The 15,365-nt window shown below is 44.8% G+C and overlaps 1 gene segment (V, D, J or C); it reads right to left on the bottom strand.

Annotated features, from left to right (window-relative positions):
• Positions 1 to 2,850: 2,850 nt before the first annotated feature.
• LOC125444345 lies at positions 2,851 to 15,293 on the bottom strand. The segment is given in 4 exon segments: positions 2,851 to 3,063; positions 9,670 to 9,770; positions 15,015 to 15,179; positions 15,278 to 15,293. Coding segments are annotated over 4 exon segments (495 nt in total).
• Positions 15,294 to 15,365: the final 72 nt, after the last annotated feature.

The following is a 15,365-nucleotide window of genomic DNA, read 5'->3' as shown; positions in this document are numbered from 1 at the left end:
TTTACCAAGAAGTAACTCTATACTGCTTGGGAAACCTCCAGGGAAGGTGTAATTTTTACTCAGCCTATTTTTTCTCTCACCAGGGCTTCATATTTTTAGCTCTCTGGCACCCCTTCTGGTAATTTCTGTCTGAGAAGTTCATGCAAGGAAGGGATTTCGTCTGTTAGATGTAATATTCTCTGTGGTGTCAATGTAGATCCAGCATAATATAGTGGTAATAGCAACAGACTATAATCTGGAGTACTGGGTTTGACTCCCTAATCCACCACTTGAGCCCCAGACGCTTATCAGGTGAACCGCGTCCGATTCTCCTCTCCCCCACGTGAAGCCTGCCGGGGTGACCTTTTGTCAGCCACAGTTTTCTCAGAACGCTCTCAGCCCCACCTTCCCTGCAAGGGGTCTGTTGTGGGGTGGGGAAGGGAAAGTGGTTGTAAGACATTTTGAGGCTGCACAGGGCAGGAACAGTTTCTCCTGCTACGAAGTTGCTGCCAAAGGCCCTAGAGGAGCAGCATTAATTGGCCACCCTGCTTACAACTCTCTCTTGTGTAGCCCTCCAGACCTTTGTGTGAGTGGTGAAGTTGTGCTGTGCATGAACATTAGAAGCAGCAATGAAAACATGTTCAGTTAGGAAAGCCTGCTCCATTTGAAGAGCATTTTCCATCCAACACTACACTTAAGACTTGTCAACATGAAATAAAACTGGAACTTTGCGTTCCTCTTTTGGATGAGCTTCCAATGGACTTTGTTTCACTGTGCATCTCGAGCACAGAAATGGTTACACAGAATTGAGGCCGGTGCAGCTGTCACTGGAGGTTCAGCTGGAGAGGGAGAATTTTAGTTCTTGAGGTAATAGGCAGAAATGGTGGCACGGCTCTGGAGAGAAGGGGCATAGTTTGTCCTCCCAGCATGTGGATATACTTCTCCAACCCATTCCAGACCTTTCTCAGGAGGCTGACGGATCCAGTTCCAAGCATAGCTGCTGCTACTAGAGATGGAGACACCTGTCACTTTGCAGACCAGATTGAGGTTCTGTCCAGGTCTCAGTGTTCCTGGCCCAGATGATACCAGCTGAACATCTGAAAAGGCCCCTGAGAAAAACAGAACATTGCAATCCATTAAGAACATTCTGCTAGAAGGGATTAAAGCAAATGTAGATTACTAAAATTCTCCTAAAGTACATACTTACGTCTTGGAATGGCCACCAAGGCAAACAAAAACAGTATAATTGCCATGATTTAGAAGAACAGTTGACTTCTGGTTAGAAATGTTGAAGCTGGGAACCTGGGAGAGAGTGAGGATCATAAATGTGAGGGACTTCTTTTTGAGGAGGACCTCCCACGGACCCCCAAGGCTTCCTGGAGATATTTGCATGAGTGCTTCCTCCAGCATCAGATGAACTATAAAGTGGGTGCTAGAAAAAGGGATGAGTAGACTGTTCTTTGGACTTCCTATCTTTTTAGCCTTCCACATGCATCGAAGCTGTGATCAATCATCCAGAGATAAAGTGGTTGGCCTTCCCCACTCGTGCCAGCTCATTTCTGCGCCAGTGTGTCTTGTAGCTTACTTCTATCTTCATTAAAGCTGGTATGCGCAAAGCCAGCCAAGAACTGAGCCCATAGTCGGTTTTGACGACAAGCAGCAAACTTAACCTATAAAATATTGAAATTTCCCACATTATTCATATATTAATCAATCATATATCTAAATCAGGGGTCTTCAAACTATACCCCTCCAGATGTTCATGGACTACAATTCCCATCAGCCCCTGCCAGCATGGCCAAGTGGCAGGGCTGATGGGAAATGTAGTTCATGAACATCTGGGGGACACTCATATGAAGACCCCTGGATCTAAATTATAGGCTGCAGTGTGTACACATAAATGTATGTAAAGAAAGCTTGGGACTCGACCTTGGTAATCCATCAGATAAACACATGCCCACAAAACTAAATTTCAGAAATCTCCCGTGAGCCCAAAAACGGCGACTGAAATATAACTTGGAATATGAAGAAAAAAAGACAAAGTGGTGGCAGGAGAGCAGTGGTTAGGTCAGCAAATGGAGTACCAGTTAAAAGTTTTCAAGAGGTTTACCAAGAAGTAACTATATACTGCCTTTGAGAAACCTCCAGGGAAGGATGTAATTTTTTTTTCTCAGCCTATTTTTTTCTCCTTCCACCAAGGCTTTATATTTTTTAGGCAATCTCCTTGGCAACTCTTCTGGAAATTTCTGTCTGAGAAGTTCTTGCAAGGAAGGGTTTTCGTCTGTTAGACGTAATATTCTCTGTAGTATCAATGTAGATCCAGCATAATATAGAGGTAATTGCAACAGACTGTCATCTGGAGTACTGGGTTTGACTCCCTAATCCACCACTTGAGCCACAGACGCGTATCAGGTGAACCGCGTCCGATTCTCCTCTCCTCCATGTGAAGCCTGCCGGGGTGACCTTTTGTCAGCCACAGTTTCTCAAGAACTCTCAGCCCCACCTTCCCCTGCAAGGGGTCTGTTGTGTGGTAGAGGAAGGAAAGTGATTGTAAGACATCTTTGAGGCGGCTGCACAGGGCAGGAACAGTTTCTTTCTGCTACGAAGTTGCTGCCAAAGGCCCAAGAGGAGCAGCATTAATTGCCACCCTGCTTACAACTCTCTCTTGTGTAGCTCTCCAGACCTTTGTGTGAGTGATGTTGTTGTGCTGTCCATAAACATTAAAAGCAACAATGAAAACATGTTTAGTTAGGAAAGCCTGCTCCATTTTAAGAGCATTTTCCATCCAACACTACACTTAAGACTTGTCAACATGAAATAAAACCGGAACTTTGTGTTCCTCTTTTGGATGAGCTTTCAATGGACTTTGTTTCACTGTGCATCTCGAGCACAGAAATACACAGCAGAGTCGGCAGCTGTCACGGAGTTCAGCTGGAGGGAGAACTGGTTCTTGGAGGTGTCTGCAGAAATGGTGGCACGGCTCTGGAGAGAAGAAGCATAGTATTTGCTCCCATCATATGGGTATATTCGTGCAACCCACTCCAGACCTTTCCCAGGAGGCCGACTTTCCCGAATGGATCCAGTCTCCAAAAAATATGTCGTGTGATGTGATAGAGAATCCTGTCACTTCTAGTAGACCAGGATGTGAGGTTCTGTCCAGGTCTCAGTGTTCCTGGCTCCAGATGATACCAGCGGAACATCTGAAAAGGCCCCTGGAAAAGAAAGGAGCATTGCGATCCATTGATAAGAACATACCTGCTAGAAAGGGATTAAAGCAAATGTAGATTTCAAAATTCTCCTAAAGTACATGCTTACATCTTGGAAGGGGCCACCAAAGGGCAAACAAGAACAGTATAATCTGCCAATGATTTAGATGAACAGTTGACTTCTTGGTTAGAAATGTCTTGGAAGCTGTGACCTATAGGGAGAGGAGGATCTAATAAGCGTGAGGGACATCTTTTTTGAGGAGGAAGACCTTGCCTCAACGGACCCTAAAGATTTCCTGGAGACATTTGCATGAGTCCCTTCCTCTAGCAGTAGATGAACTATAAAATGGGTGCTAGAAGCAGAGGGATGAGTAGACTGTTTGCTTTGGACTTCCTATATCTTTTAGCCTTCCACATGCATCGAAGCTGTGATCGAAAAGCATCCAGAGATGAAGTGGTTGGCCTTCCCCACTCGTGCCAGCTCATTTCTGCGCCAGCGTGTCTTGTAGCTTACTTCTATCTTCATTAAAGCTGGTGTGCACAAAGCCAGCCAAGAACTGAACTCATAGTAGGTTTTGACGACAAGCAGCAAACTTAACCTATAAAATATTGAAATTTCCCACATTATTCACATATTAATCAATCATATATCTAAATCAGGGGTCTTCAAACTATGCCCCTCCAGATGTGTATGGACTACAATTCCCATCAGCCCCTGCCAGCATGGCTGATGGGAATTGTAGTTCACTCTGGTTGAATGACCCCTGATATCTAAATATAGGAATTGTGCAGTGTATTACGCAATGTATGTGTGAAAGCTAGACGACCTGTCTCCATCAGATAAACACATGCCACAAAACTAAACAGAAATTCCAGTGAACCCAAAAACTGACAGAAATATAAATGAGTGTTATGAAAAAAAAAGACAAGTGGTGGCGAAGAGCAGTGGATTGCAGGTCAGCAGTGGAGTCCCAGTAAAGTTTTTCAAGAGGTTTACCAAGAAGTAACTATATACTGCTTGGGAAACCTCCAGGGAAGGTGTAATTTTTTATTCAGCCTATTTTATCTTCCACCAGGGCTTCATATTTTTAGCTCTCTGGCACCCCTTCTGGAAATTTCTGTCTGAGAAGTTCATGCAAGGAAGGGATTTCGTCTGTCAGACGTAATATTCTCTGTAGTATCAATGTAGATCCAGCATAATATAGTGGTGATAGCAACAGACTGTAATCTGGTGTACTGGGTTTGACTCCCCTAATCCCACCATGAGAGCCCCAGGCAGCTTATCAAGGTGAACACAGCGTCCAGTTCTCCTCTCCTCCATGTGAAGCCTGCGGGGTGACCTTTTGTCAGCAGTTTTCTCAGAAGGCTCTCCTCCAGCCTTACACCTTGCTTCCTGCAAGAGAGGGTCATATTGTGTGGGGTGGGGAAAGTGATTGTAAGAGCATTTTGAGGAGGCTGCACAGGGCAGAACAATTCTTCTACTTTACTGAGGAGTTGCTGCCAAAAGAGGCAGGGGAAAGAGGGCAGCGTGGTAAGCCCGCCCTGCCTACAACTCCTACTCTTGTGTGTAGCTCTCTCAGACGCTGCAGCGACGGTATTTAAACATTGCTATCCATAAAGCATTTAAAAGCAACAATGAAAACATGTTTAGATTAGGAAGCCTGCTCCATTTTAAGAGCATTTTTCCATCCAACACTACACTTAAAGACTTTGTCCAACATGAAGCGAAACCGGAACTTTTGTGTTCCTCTTTTGGATGATGAGCTTTCAATGAACTTTGTTTCACTGTGCATCTCAGCACAGAGAAATACACTGGGAACACAGCAAGCCTTATCACGGAGTTCAACTGGAGAAGGAGAACCTGGTTCTTAGGAGTCTGCAGAGAAATGAGGTGGCACAGCTCTGGAGAGAGAAGGGGCGTAGTTTCCTCTCCCAGCAGAAGTGGATATACTTCTCTCAACCATTCCAGACCTTTCCCAGGAGGCTGGACGGATCCAGTTGTGCTCGCCGGTATGTGGTGATCGAGAACCCTGTCACTTCCACAGACCAGATGGAGGAGGTTCTCTCCAGGTCTCAGTGTTCCTGGCCCAGATGATACCAGCTGAACATCTGAAAAGAAAGGCCCCTGGGAAAAAACAGAACATTGCAATCCATTAAGAACATACTACTAGAAGGAGTTAAAGCAGAAATGTAGATTGCTAAAATTCTCCTAAAGAATACGCTTACATCCTTGGGAATGGCCACCAAGGCAGAAACAAGAACATTATTATAATTGCCATGATTTGAGATGAACAGTTGACTTCTTGTTAGAAATGTTAGAAGCTGTGACCCTGGGGAGAAGTGAGGATCATAAGCGTGAGGGACTTCTTTTTTTGAGGAAAGACCTCCAAGCGGACTTTAAAGGCTTCACGGAGACATTTGCATGAGTCCTTTCTCTAGCAGTAGATGAGAAGACTTGCTATAAAATGCAGATTGCTGAACGCAAAGTGAATATGGAGCTATTCTTTGGACTACTATCTTTTAGCCTTCCTCATGCATCGAAGCTGTGATCAATCATCCAGAGATAAAGTGGTTGGCCTTCCCCACTTGTGGCAGCTCATTTCTGCGCCAGTGTGTCTTGTAGCTTACTTCTATCTTCATTAAAGCTGGTGTGCGCAAAGCAAACCAAGAACTGAGCCCATAGTCGGTTTTGACGACAAGCAGCAAACTTAACCTATAAAATATAGAAATTTCCCACATTATTCACATATTAATCAATCATATATCTTAATCAGGGGTCTTCAAACTATGCCCCTCCAGATGTTCATGGACTACAATTCCCATCAGCCCTTGCCAGCATGGCCAAGTGGCAGGGCTGATGAAATTTGTGGTCATAATGGCTATCGAAGAACCTAGTCGAACCCTGATCTAATCTCATAGATTGTGCAATTACGCATTAATGTGTAATGGTAATGAGCGACCTGTATCCATCGAATGAAACACATGACCACAACGAAACTAAATAATGAATCCAGTGAACCAAAAAAAACTAGGCAGAAATATAAATGATTATAGAAAAAAAGACCAAAGTGAAGTGGCGAGAGAGCGAGTGGTTAAGATCCGGCAATAGAGTCCACATTGAATTTTTTTCAAGAGTTTTAACAAAAGAAGTAACTATATAACTGCTGAAACCTCCAGGGAAGGTCAATAATTTTTTTTTACTCGAGCTATTTTATTCTTCTACCAGGGCTGGAGCAGCTCTCGGGCACCCTTCTGGAAATTTTTTCTGAGAAGTTCATAAAGGGAGGCTTTTTTTAGTCTGTTAGGCGTAATATTCTTTGTAGTATCAATGTAGATCCAGCTGTAATATAGTGGTAATAGCAACAGACTGTCATCTGGAGTACTGGGTTTGACTCCCTAATCCACCACTTGAGCCCAGGCGGCTTATCAGGTGGTGAGCCTTCGATTCTCCTCTCCCCATTGAAGCCTGCCAAGGGGTGACCTTTGTCAGCCACAGTTTCTCAAGAACTCTCTCAGCCCACAACACCTGCCAAGGGGGTCTGTTACGTGGGGTGGGGAGAGAAAGTGTAAGAAGATTTTGAGGCTGCACATGGCAGGGAACAGTTTCTCTCACTGCTCACGAAGTTGCTGCCAAAGGAAGCCCTAGAGGAGCAGCGGCACTGGCCACCCTGCTTACAACTCTCTCTTGTGTAGCCCTCCAGACCTTTGTGTGAGTGATGTTGTTGTGCTGTCCATAAATATTACAAGCAGCAATGAAAGCATGTTCAGTTAGAAAAGCCGGATCCATTTTAAGAGCATTTTCCATCCAACACTACCTTAGTGAGTTCCGCAGGGCCTGTAAGACTGAGCTTATTCACAATCGGCTTTTGGGAGGCCAGCGTGATATCCCCTCCCTTCCCTTTCCTTCCCCCCCTCCCTTTCCTCCCGTACCTTTTAACAGCGCTGGACCCTGCTGTCCCTCTAGAGGAGTTTTAGCCAATAGGTGCCATTGGTTTGCTATTCTGAAATTTTATATTATGATTTTAAATGTCATGTTTAATTTGTAACGGTACTTACTGTGCGGCTGTATTATTTGTTATTAGTTATTAAGTTGTCAGTTATTTGTAAACTGACACCCACAAGGCCCTCCGATAGGCTACGGGTCTATAAGTTTAAATATAAATAAATAAATAAAAAAATAAATGAATAAAATAAATAATAATTAAGCACTTGTCAACGCTAAGGAAATAAAACTAGAACTTTTATGTTCCTCTTTTTTGATGAGCTTTCAATGGACTTTATTTCCCTGCTGGTGGTTTAACAAGCAAATAGAAAACTGCAGGAGTCGGCAGCTGTCACCGGAGTTCAGCTGGAGGGAGAACTGAATCTTGGCGGCGTCTGCAGAAAATGGCGACACGGTTCTGTTAGAGGAGAAGGGGCGTAGTATTTGTCCCCAGCATATGGAGTATATGGCCCGTGCAAATCCCATTCCAGACCTTTCCTCCTAGAGGCTGACTTGAGCCCAGTCCTAATAATTATATTCTTATAGCAGCTCGCCATGATAAGGAGACTCCTGTCACTTCTAGCAGACCAGGGATGGAGGTTCTGTCCAGATGCCTCTCAGTGTTCCTGGCCCAGATGGCACCAGCTGAAAATCTGAAAAGGCTCCTGGGAAAAGCAGAACATTGCAATCAATTGAGAACATACTGGTAGAAGAAGAAGAAGAAGAAGAAGGAGAAGGAGAAGGAGAAGGAGAAGGAGAAGAGGAGGAGGAGGAGGAGGAGGAGGAGGAGTTTGGATTTATATCCCCCTTTTCTCTCCTGCAGGAGACTCAAGGGGCTGGACAATCCTTCTATGCTCTTCCCCCCTCACAACAAAATAATCTCTGTGAGGTGAGTGGGGGTGAGAGAGCTCCGAGAAGCTGTGACGCTAGGGCTCCAAGGTCACCCAGCTGGCGTGTGTGGGGAATGCTGTACAGGCCCAATCCTGAATCCCCAGATAAGCCTCCCACAGCCTCCAAGGCAGAGGCTGAATCAAACCCTGAAAGTTCTCCATTCAGATTGACATACGCAGCTCTCTAACCTCCACGCGCCACTGCGTGCTCCTCATTGCAATTAATTAAGAACATTGCAATTAATTAAGAACATTGCAATTAATTAAGAACATTGCAATTAATTAAGAAAACAGAATGCTAGTAGAGTTTCATGAAGGGATTTAAGCACATATAGATTTCTAAAACTCTCTTAAAGAAGAGTACATGCTTACGTCTGCCTCGGAATGGTGACCTCACAGCAGCAAACAAGAACAGTATAAAAGCCATGATTTAGATGAACAACTGAAGCGGCTTGCCAGAAATCTTGAAGCTCTGAATTTGGGAGAGAGTGAGAATCCTAAATGTGAGGGTCTTCCATTTGAGGAAGAGCTCCCACGGACCCCCAAGTCTTCCTGGAAATATTTCCTTTTGAGGAAGAGCTTCTACAGACCCCCAGGGCTTCCTGGAGACATTTGCATGAGTCCTTCCTCCAGCAGCAGATGAGCTGTAAGGTGCTGCGGTGCTTTAGGAAGCCAGGATGAGTAGGCTGCTCTTTTGGACTTCCCTATCTTTTTTAAGCCTGTCAAAATGAACGGTAAAGCTGTCACTGAGCAGGAGGAGAAAGAACAGTAAGATTGGGTTTCCGCACTCAACCTAGTAATATTCTCTCTATTATCACTGTAGTGCCAGCGTAATACAATAGTAATAGCAACAGACTGTAATCTGCAGAACCGGGTTTGACTCCACAATCCACCACTTGAGCCATAGGCCCTTTCGCGCCGTGATGGGTCAAAGGGTTTCTGCACCGCAGTGGCAAGAATTCCCCGCCTGCGGAGGAGAGGCGCGTTCGACGGAGCGCGGCGAGCTGCCCCTCAAGACGCGAGTCAGCCTCTTCCTCGGGCCCCTCTCCCATCTTCATATTTCAGTCACCTTTGTTAAGCCCTGGCTGTCTCTTAAGACCACACGCCCATGCCCTCCGACTCCAGGGGTGGAGGACAGCGAGGGAGGGCTCCAGGAGGCCAGCAGGCACGGGCGGGCGATAAGAGATTGGAGGGGAGAGGGATGGGGAAACAGTTGCGTGTTCGGGCGGGTGCTACCCGTTAAGCACGACCGTGGTCGCAAGGTCGAACGCAGCACTGTTTTCTCCCCTGGCAAAAAACTCCTTAATCCAGTCCAGGAGGAGAATTTTTAGCGGAAGTGACTGGCCCGACGCCCTAGGGGAGTGTGAGGGAGCCAGGCCGGCGCTGCTACATTTTCACAGCCAGCCATGCAATGCGAAGAGCGGCTCCCTGGGGCGAAGTTAGTTGCGTATGCACGTGAAATGGCCGCGGGGTAGAAAGCGCTTGCATAGAACTCTCTTATCTGTAAACTGGGTCTGATTCTCTCTCCCTCTCTCCTCCATGTGGAGTCTTGCTCTCAGGTAGACCTTGCGTCAGCTCACAGTTTTCTCAAGAACTCTCTCTCAGCCCCTACCTTCCTACAAGGGTCTTGTTGTGGGATGGGGAAGGGGAAAGTGATATGTAAAGACACTTTTGAGGTTGCATATGGCAGGAACAGTTTCTTCTGCTGCAAGGCTGCCAAAAGGCTCAAGAGGAGCAACATTAAAATGGAAACTCTGGCCCCTTCCGCGTCGCACTTAAAATAATGTGTTTTCAAACCACTTTCTACAACTGTTTTGCAAGAGTGGATTTTGCTGCATTCCGCTACAGCTTCAAAGAGAACTGAAAGCAGTTTGAAAAAGTGAATTGTTATTCTGCATGTTGGAATGAGCCTTGTGTATAACTGGGCAGACGCTTCTAGGTTGTGTGAAATTGAGGTGGTTTTGTCAGGTTTTGCATGAATATTAATTAAAAGTAGCATGGAGGCATGTTGTTCAGGAAGGGCTGAAAGCCTGTTCCATTTGAAGAGTTTTTTTCCAACGCTACAGTTAAGACTTTAGTTCAACAAGAAATAAAACTAGGAACTTCAAGTGTTCCCTTCCTTTTGGATGAGCCTTCCAAAGGACTTCTGTTTCACTGTGACCATCGGAGCACAAGAAATACCATGCACATGAAGTCGGCAGCTGTCAGGGAGTTCAGCTGAGGAGGGAGGAACTGGTTCAGACTTTGGAGGTGTCTGCAGAAATGGTGGCACGGGTTTCTGGAGAAGGGCATAGTATATGCTCCCACCATATAGCTGGTGATAATCCCATGCAACTGACACTCCAGACCTTCTCCTCAGGAGGCTGGCCGGGATCCAGTTCCCAAGTGAGTGCATTAATGCTGTGTATTGGATGGCAGAAAATCCTGTCACTGGGTGCAGACCAGATGGAGGTTCCTGTCCAGGTCCTCATGTTCTAGCCTATCCAGATGATACCAGCTGAACATCTGAAAGAAAAGGCCATTCCTGGGGAAAATATGTAGAACATTGCAATCCATTAAGAACATAATGCTAGAAGGGATTTAAGCAAACATAGATTTCTAAAATGCTTACATCTGGGAATGGTCACCAAATAGCAGCAAGAACGTTGCATAATTGCTAAGTGATTTGGATTTTCTTCAACAATTGGCCTACGAGCCGTCAGATATTTGGCCGCGGAACCTGTGGAACCTGGGAGACATGTGAGGGATCCTAAATGTGAGGGTTTTCCTTTTGAGGAAGAGGGTCAGTGGATTCCCCCCATGTAAGTGGCTTCCTGGAGGACATTTGCATGAGTCCGCTTTCCTCCAGGAGCAGAAGAGCTATAAAGAGAGAGGCGTCAAGAAGTGAGGTGGGAGCCAATGGCTCTTCAGTCTGCCCTATCCATTTAGTCTTCCAGATGGATCATAGCAGTAACTGAGCAGGATGAGAAAAAGGTTCTTCAGAGGTTCTGATAGTAGGAAAGCAAGTGGAGTATATATACCTGTTGGAGTATCCAGGGTGGGGGAAAGAACCACCTGGTTCTGGCCTTCCATTACCACCACCACTGTAAAATAATGCATTTTCAAACCACTTTCACAACTGTTTTCCGTGGCAAGTGGATTTTGCTATCCGCATAGCTTCAAAGAGCACTGAGAAGCAGTTTGAGAAGTGCATTTATTCTGCAGTCTCGAATGAAAGCGGAATGAGCCTCTGTTAAAAGCAGGTGTGCACAAAGAAACCAGAAAAGGCCGCACTGGAGGGATAAGATTTGACTTTCTTAAATTGATGAATTGGTGTATCCTGTCTGGAAATGGCCAACAGGTTTGGTTCAATCTGCCTTCATTGCTACTCACTTGAAACACCATCACAATTTAAGCTGATAACCTTTTTATTGACTATATGCAACTGGAGCAAAAGAAATAATGCTGAAGAGTGAGCAGTTGCCCAGTATTAAGTGAAAACAGGCAAAAGTCTAGGAGGCAAGCAGAAAGAGGGACAAAGGCACAAAACAAGAATTAGCCGTCTGGACTCATTTCTTGCAAGGGAGAGCCAGAGTAGAAATGGCGAACATTCAGCATATAAATCAGCGTTTTCTCCCGCAGGTCCCAAGGTGGAATCTGATGAAGGCGGTCGGAAACATAGATGGGATTCAAAGTTGTTTTTTTTAAAGCTTGACTTATGCAGGACAGATTCTTGAATGTCTACTGGCTATGTGGATTAAAGGGAACACCCACATTCATAGAGATGGATTCATTCAACAAAGGACTCCAGGCGTACAGAATCGGCTGAACTGGTTTTAACTTTCCTCCATTCCATTTATCTATCTATCTATCTATCTATCTTATCTATCTATCTATCTATCTATCTATCTATCTATCTATCTATCTATCTATCTATCTATCTATCTATCTATCTATTCTATCTATCTATCTATCTATCTATCTATCTATCTATCTATCTATCTATCTATCTATCTATCTATCTATCTTTTATTTATTTATTTATTTATTTATTTATTTATTTATTTATTTATTTATTTATTTATTTATTTATTTATTTATTTATTTATTTTTTCGGCTTTTATACCACCCAACCCCCCGAAGCAGTCGGAGTGGGGAAAAGTGAAAATTGTTCAGAAATGGAGGGGTCTTCCTTTTAAGAGAAGCTCTCAGAGACCCTTGTGAGCCTCCCGGGAGTCTCTTTTTTTTTTACTATTGGCTAGCAGATGGCACCATAAAAGAAACCATTAGCACAGTCAGAAATGGTGGTGTGGATAGTTGTTATTTAATAAGCTTGCTGCTCACTTTTCACGATGAGACTCAAGAAACATTATTTATTTATTTATTTTTTTATTAGATTTAATATACCGCCCTATCGCCCTATATTACAGAATTTTTATAAATTCACACAAACAAAGTGTTAAAAAAGATATATGTTTGTGGGTCTTCCCCATAGTAGATTTTGACGACAAACAGCAAACTTATTCTGTGAAATATAGAAATTTCCACATAAATGAAATGCTAATCAACCATAGTCCAAATCAGGGGTAGGGAACCTGCGGCTCTCCAGATGTTCAGGAACTACAATTCCCATCAGTTTCCTGTCCAGCATTGCCAATTCGGTACATTGGTAGGGGCTGATGGGAATTGTAGTTCCTGAACATCTGGAGAGCCACAGGTTCCCTACCCCTGGTCCAAATGGTTCATTTTGCAGTGTATTAAATGTATGTCAAAGCTACACAGCTGTATGCACGAGACAAAGACATGGACACAAAACTAAGCAGAAACTCCACAGAGCTGAAAAAAACTGACAGAAATATAAACCAAACTCAAAAAGACAAGTGGTGTCAGAGGGTTCAGAGAGCAGTGGTTGGGCAGGCAATGGAGTCCTAAGAGGTTTATCGAGATGTTTACCATACAGTTACTGCTTGGGAAACCTCCAGGGAACGTGTAATTTCTTTCTCCTCAGTCTATTTTTTTCTTATATCAGGGCTTCCATTTTTAGCTCTCTGGCACCCCTTCTGGAAATTTTTCTGAGAAGTTCAAGCAGAGAAGGGTTTTTGCCAGACTTCGGCCAAAGTTCTTGCCACGAGTCCTCTTTGGGTACAGCAATACCGGCCGTCATGGTCCTCCAGCTTTCAGGCTGTTCACTTTGCAGGTAGGAATTGGAGGCATCGTCCCGCTGAGGCAGTGAATAAACGCCCTTGGATACGCAGAGGGGAATAATAGTTGATGCTAGCCATGGAAGCGTAGCTTAACTATCCATTCCAGTCCTTGTGGCTCTAGGTTTCTGCGGCTGACCTGCACACCATCCAGTAGCTGTTTGGATTAAACTCTGTGACTGCACAGGTCAGTTTATGGGGATTCTCCTGTTTTCTACCTACAGGACCTGACTGGGTGAGAACCGCCACCTGCCTGTGAGAGAGGACGCTTCGTCAGGGAAAGAAGAAGGAGAAATGGTTGAGATCTAGAATTACCCGAGCAGTGATACGATCGCTACATGGCGGATCCCAATATGGCGTCACCGAGGGAAGAATTAAAAATCTGGTGCTGCCGCCCATACTTGGAGAGATGGGCCAAGAACACGGAAGTGTGAGTAGGCAAAGTGACGGACAGCATGGTGGAAAAAACGGCGGAGGAGATCTTAACCCGGACTCCGCCTCTCTTTGCTTCAGGAAGTCTGGAGTGCCATCAAAGGCTCGTGGAGGAGTTTTAAATGTCTAGGAGGGAAGGAGGAGAGGTCCTTGCTTTTTTTGCAGTCACAGGCAAAGAGGAGGGCCAGAAAGGAGGGTTGTCACATTGGGAGCAAGAAACTCCTCTGAACCTCAGATACTCAGCACTGATGGAAAGTGAGAAAAATGTTTTCTATTCCTCGAAGTGAGACTGAATGTATGTTGGAGTCATATGGAGTGATGTGATCAGCCATTTCTAACTCTCCACTGCGGGATTTCCTTGATATATGAGATTATATGGGAATTGTATTATTTATTGTGTGTGGGCGGGGTGTGTGTGTCTGCAATCCCAGCAATCACTGGCTGGTTGGGGAGGAGCAGTTTTTAACAAACGCGTTTTATGATTATACGCCGCCTCTCATGGTTTCCCTATGGGACAAGCAATCAGGGATCTGTAATTGAGACTTCAAGTGACCTTATGGATTTACAATTGTCTTATGCCTCCCATTCAGCTGTGGTGTTTTACGTCTTATGTTATTCAGGTCAAGTGCAATTTCCTTTCTAGTGGTTATTAGGAATCCTGTAAAACGATTTTCAGACTGAAGTCTGCTCAGGTGACCTTGCGTCAGTCACAGTTTTCTCAGAACTCTCTCAGCCCCACCTACCCCACAAGGTGTCCGTCATGATGTGAGGAAGGGAAGGTGACTGTAGCAACTTTTTAGAGGCTCCATATGGCGAAGCGAAGAACAGTTTCTTTCTCATGCTCGAATGGTGGGCCAACAAAGACCTCAAGGGCCAATGCAGCATTAATGGTCCCACCCTATAGCGATACTCACCTTCGTGGAGCCCTTCAGAATTTTCTATATAGTGATAGCATTTATGTGCATGAAGAGAATTACGGGTAGGCATGTGAAAACATGTTCATGCAAGGTAAAGCCTGCTCCATTAAAGAGCCCTTCTTGTCCAACACGACAGTCGGGCACTTTGTCAACATGAAATAAAAATCCTAGAACGTTATTGTTCTTCTGCTTTTGATGAAGGCTCCGTAATGGAATATTGTTGTTTCTATACCGCGCACTGTGAATGCGGGCTGCAGAAATACACCTGCAGAGTGGTCTAGGCGGCTGTGCCGAGTTCGTAGCTGGAGGAGAACTGGTTCTTAGCCTTGGAGGTATCCGTGATGGAAATGGTGGTGCACCAAATCTGGAGAGAGAAGAAGCATAGCATGGTCTGTCCCAGCATGTGGGTTTATTTTTCCGGGTCCAACCCATTCCAGACTGGGTTCCCAGGAGGCTCCCCGACGGACCCAGTTCCCTGCCAGAATTCTGTGTATTGATAGAGAATCCTGTCACTGTGCAGACCAGATGGAGGTTCTGTCCAGGTCTCAGTGTTCCTGGCCCAGATGATACCAGCTGAACATCTGAAAAGGCCCCTGGGAAAAGCAGAACATTGCAATCAAATGAGAACATAAGCCTAGAAGGGACTTAAGCAAACCCAGATTTCTAAAATTCTCTTAAAGTACATGCTTACATCTGGGAATGGTCATCAAGGCAAAGAACTAGATCTAGCTGGACTAGATGGACTTTGGTCTGATCCAGCTGGCTTGTTCTTATGTTCT

This window comes from Sphaerodactylus townsendi, linkage group LG15 (genome assembly GCF_021028975.2).
Source record: "Sphaerodactylus townsendi isolate TG3544 linkage group LG15, MPM_Stown_v2.3, whole genome shotgun sequence".
NCBI classification, from domain to species: Eukaryota; Metazoa; Chordata; class Lepidosauria; order Squamata; family Sphaerodactylidae; genus Sphaerodactylus; species Sphaerodactylus townsendi.
This window is presented reverse-complemented; position numbering and strand designations above follow the sequence as displayed.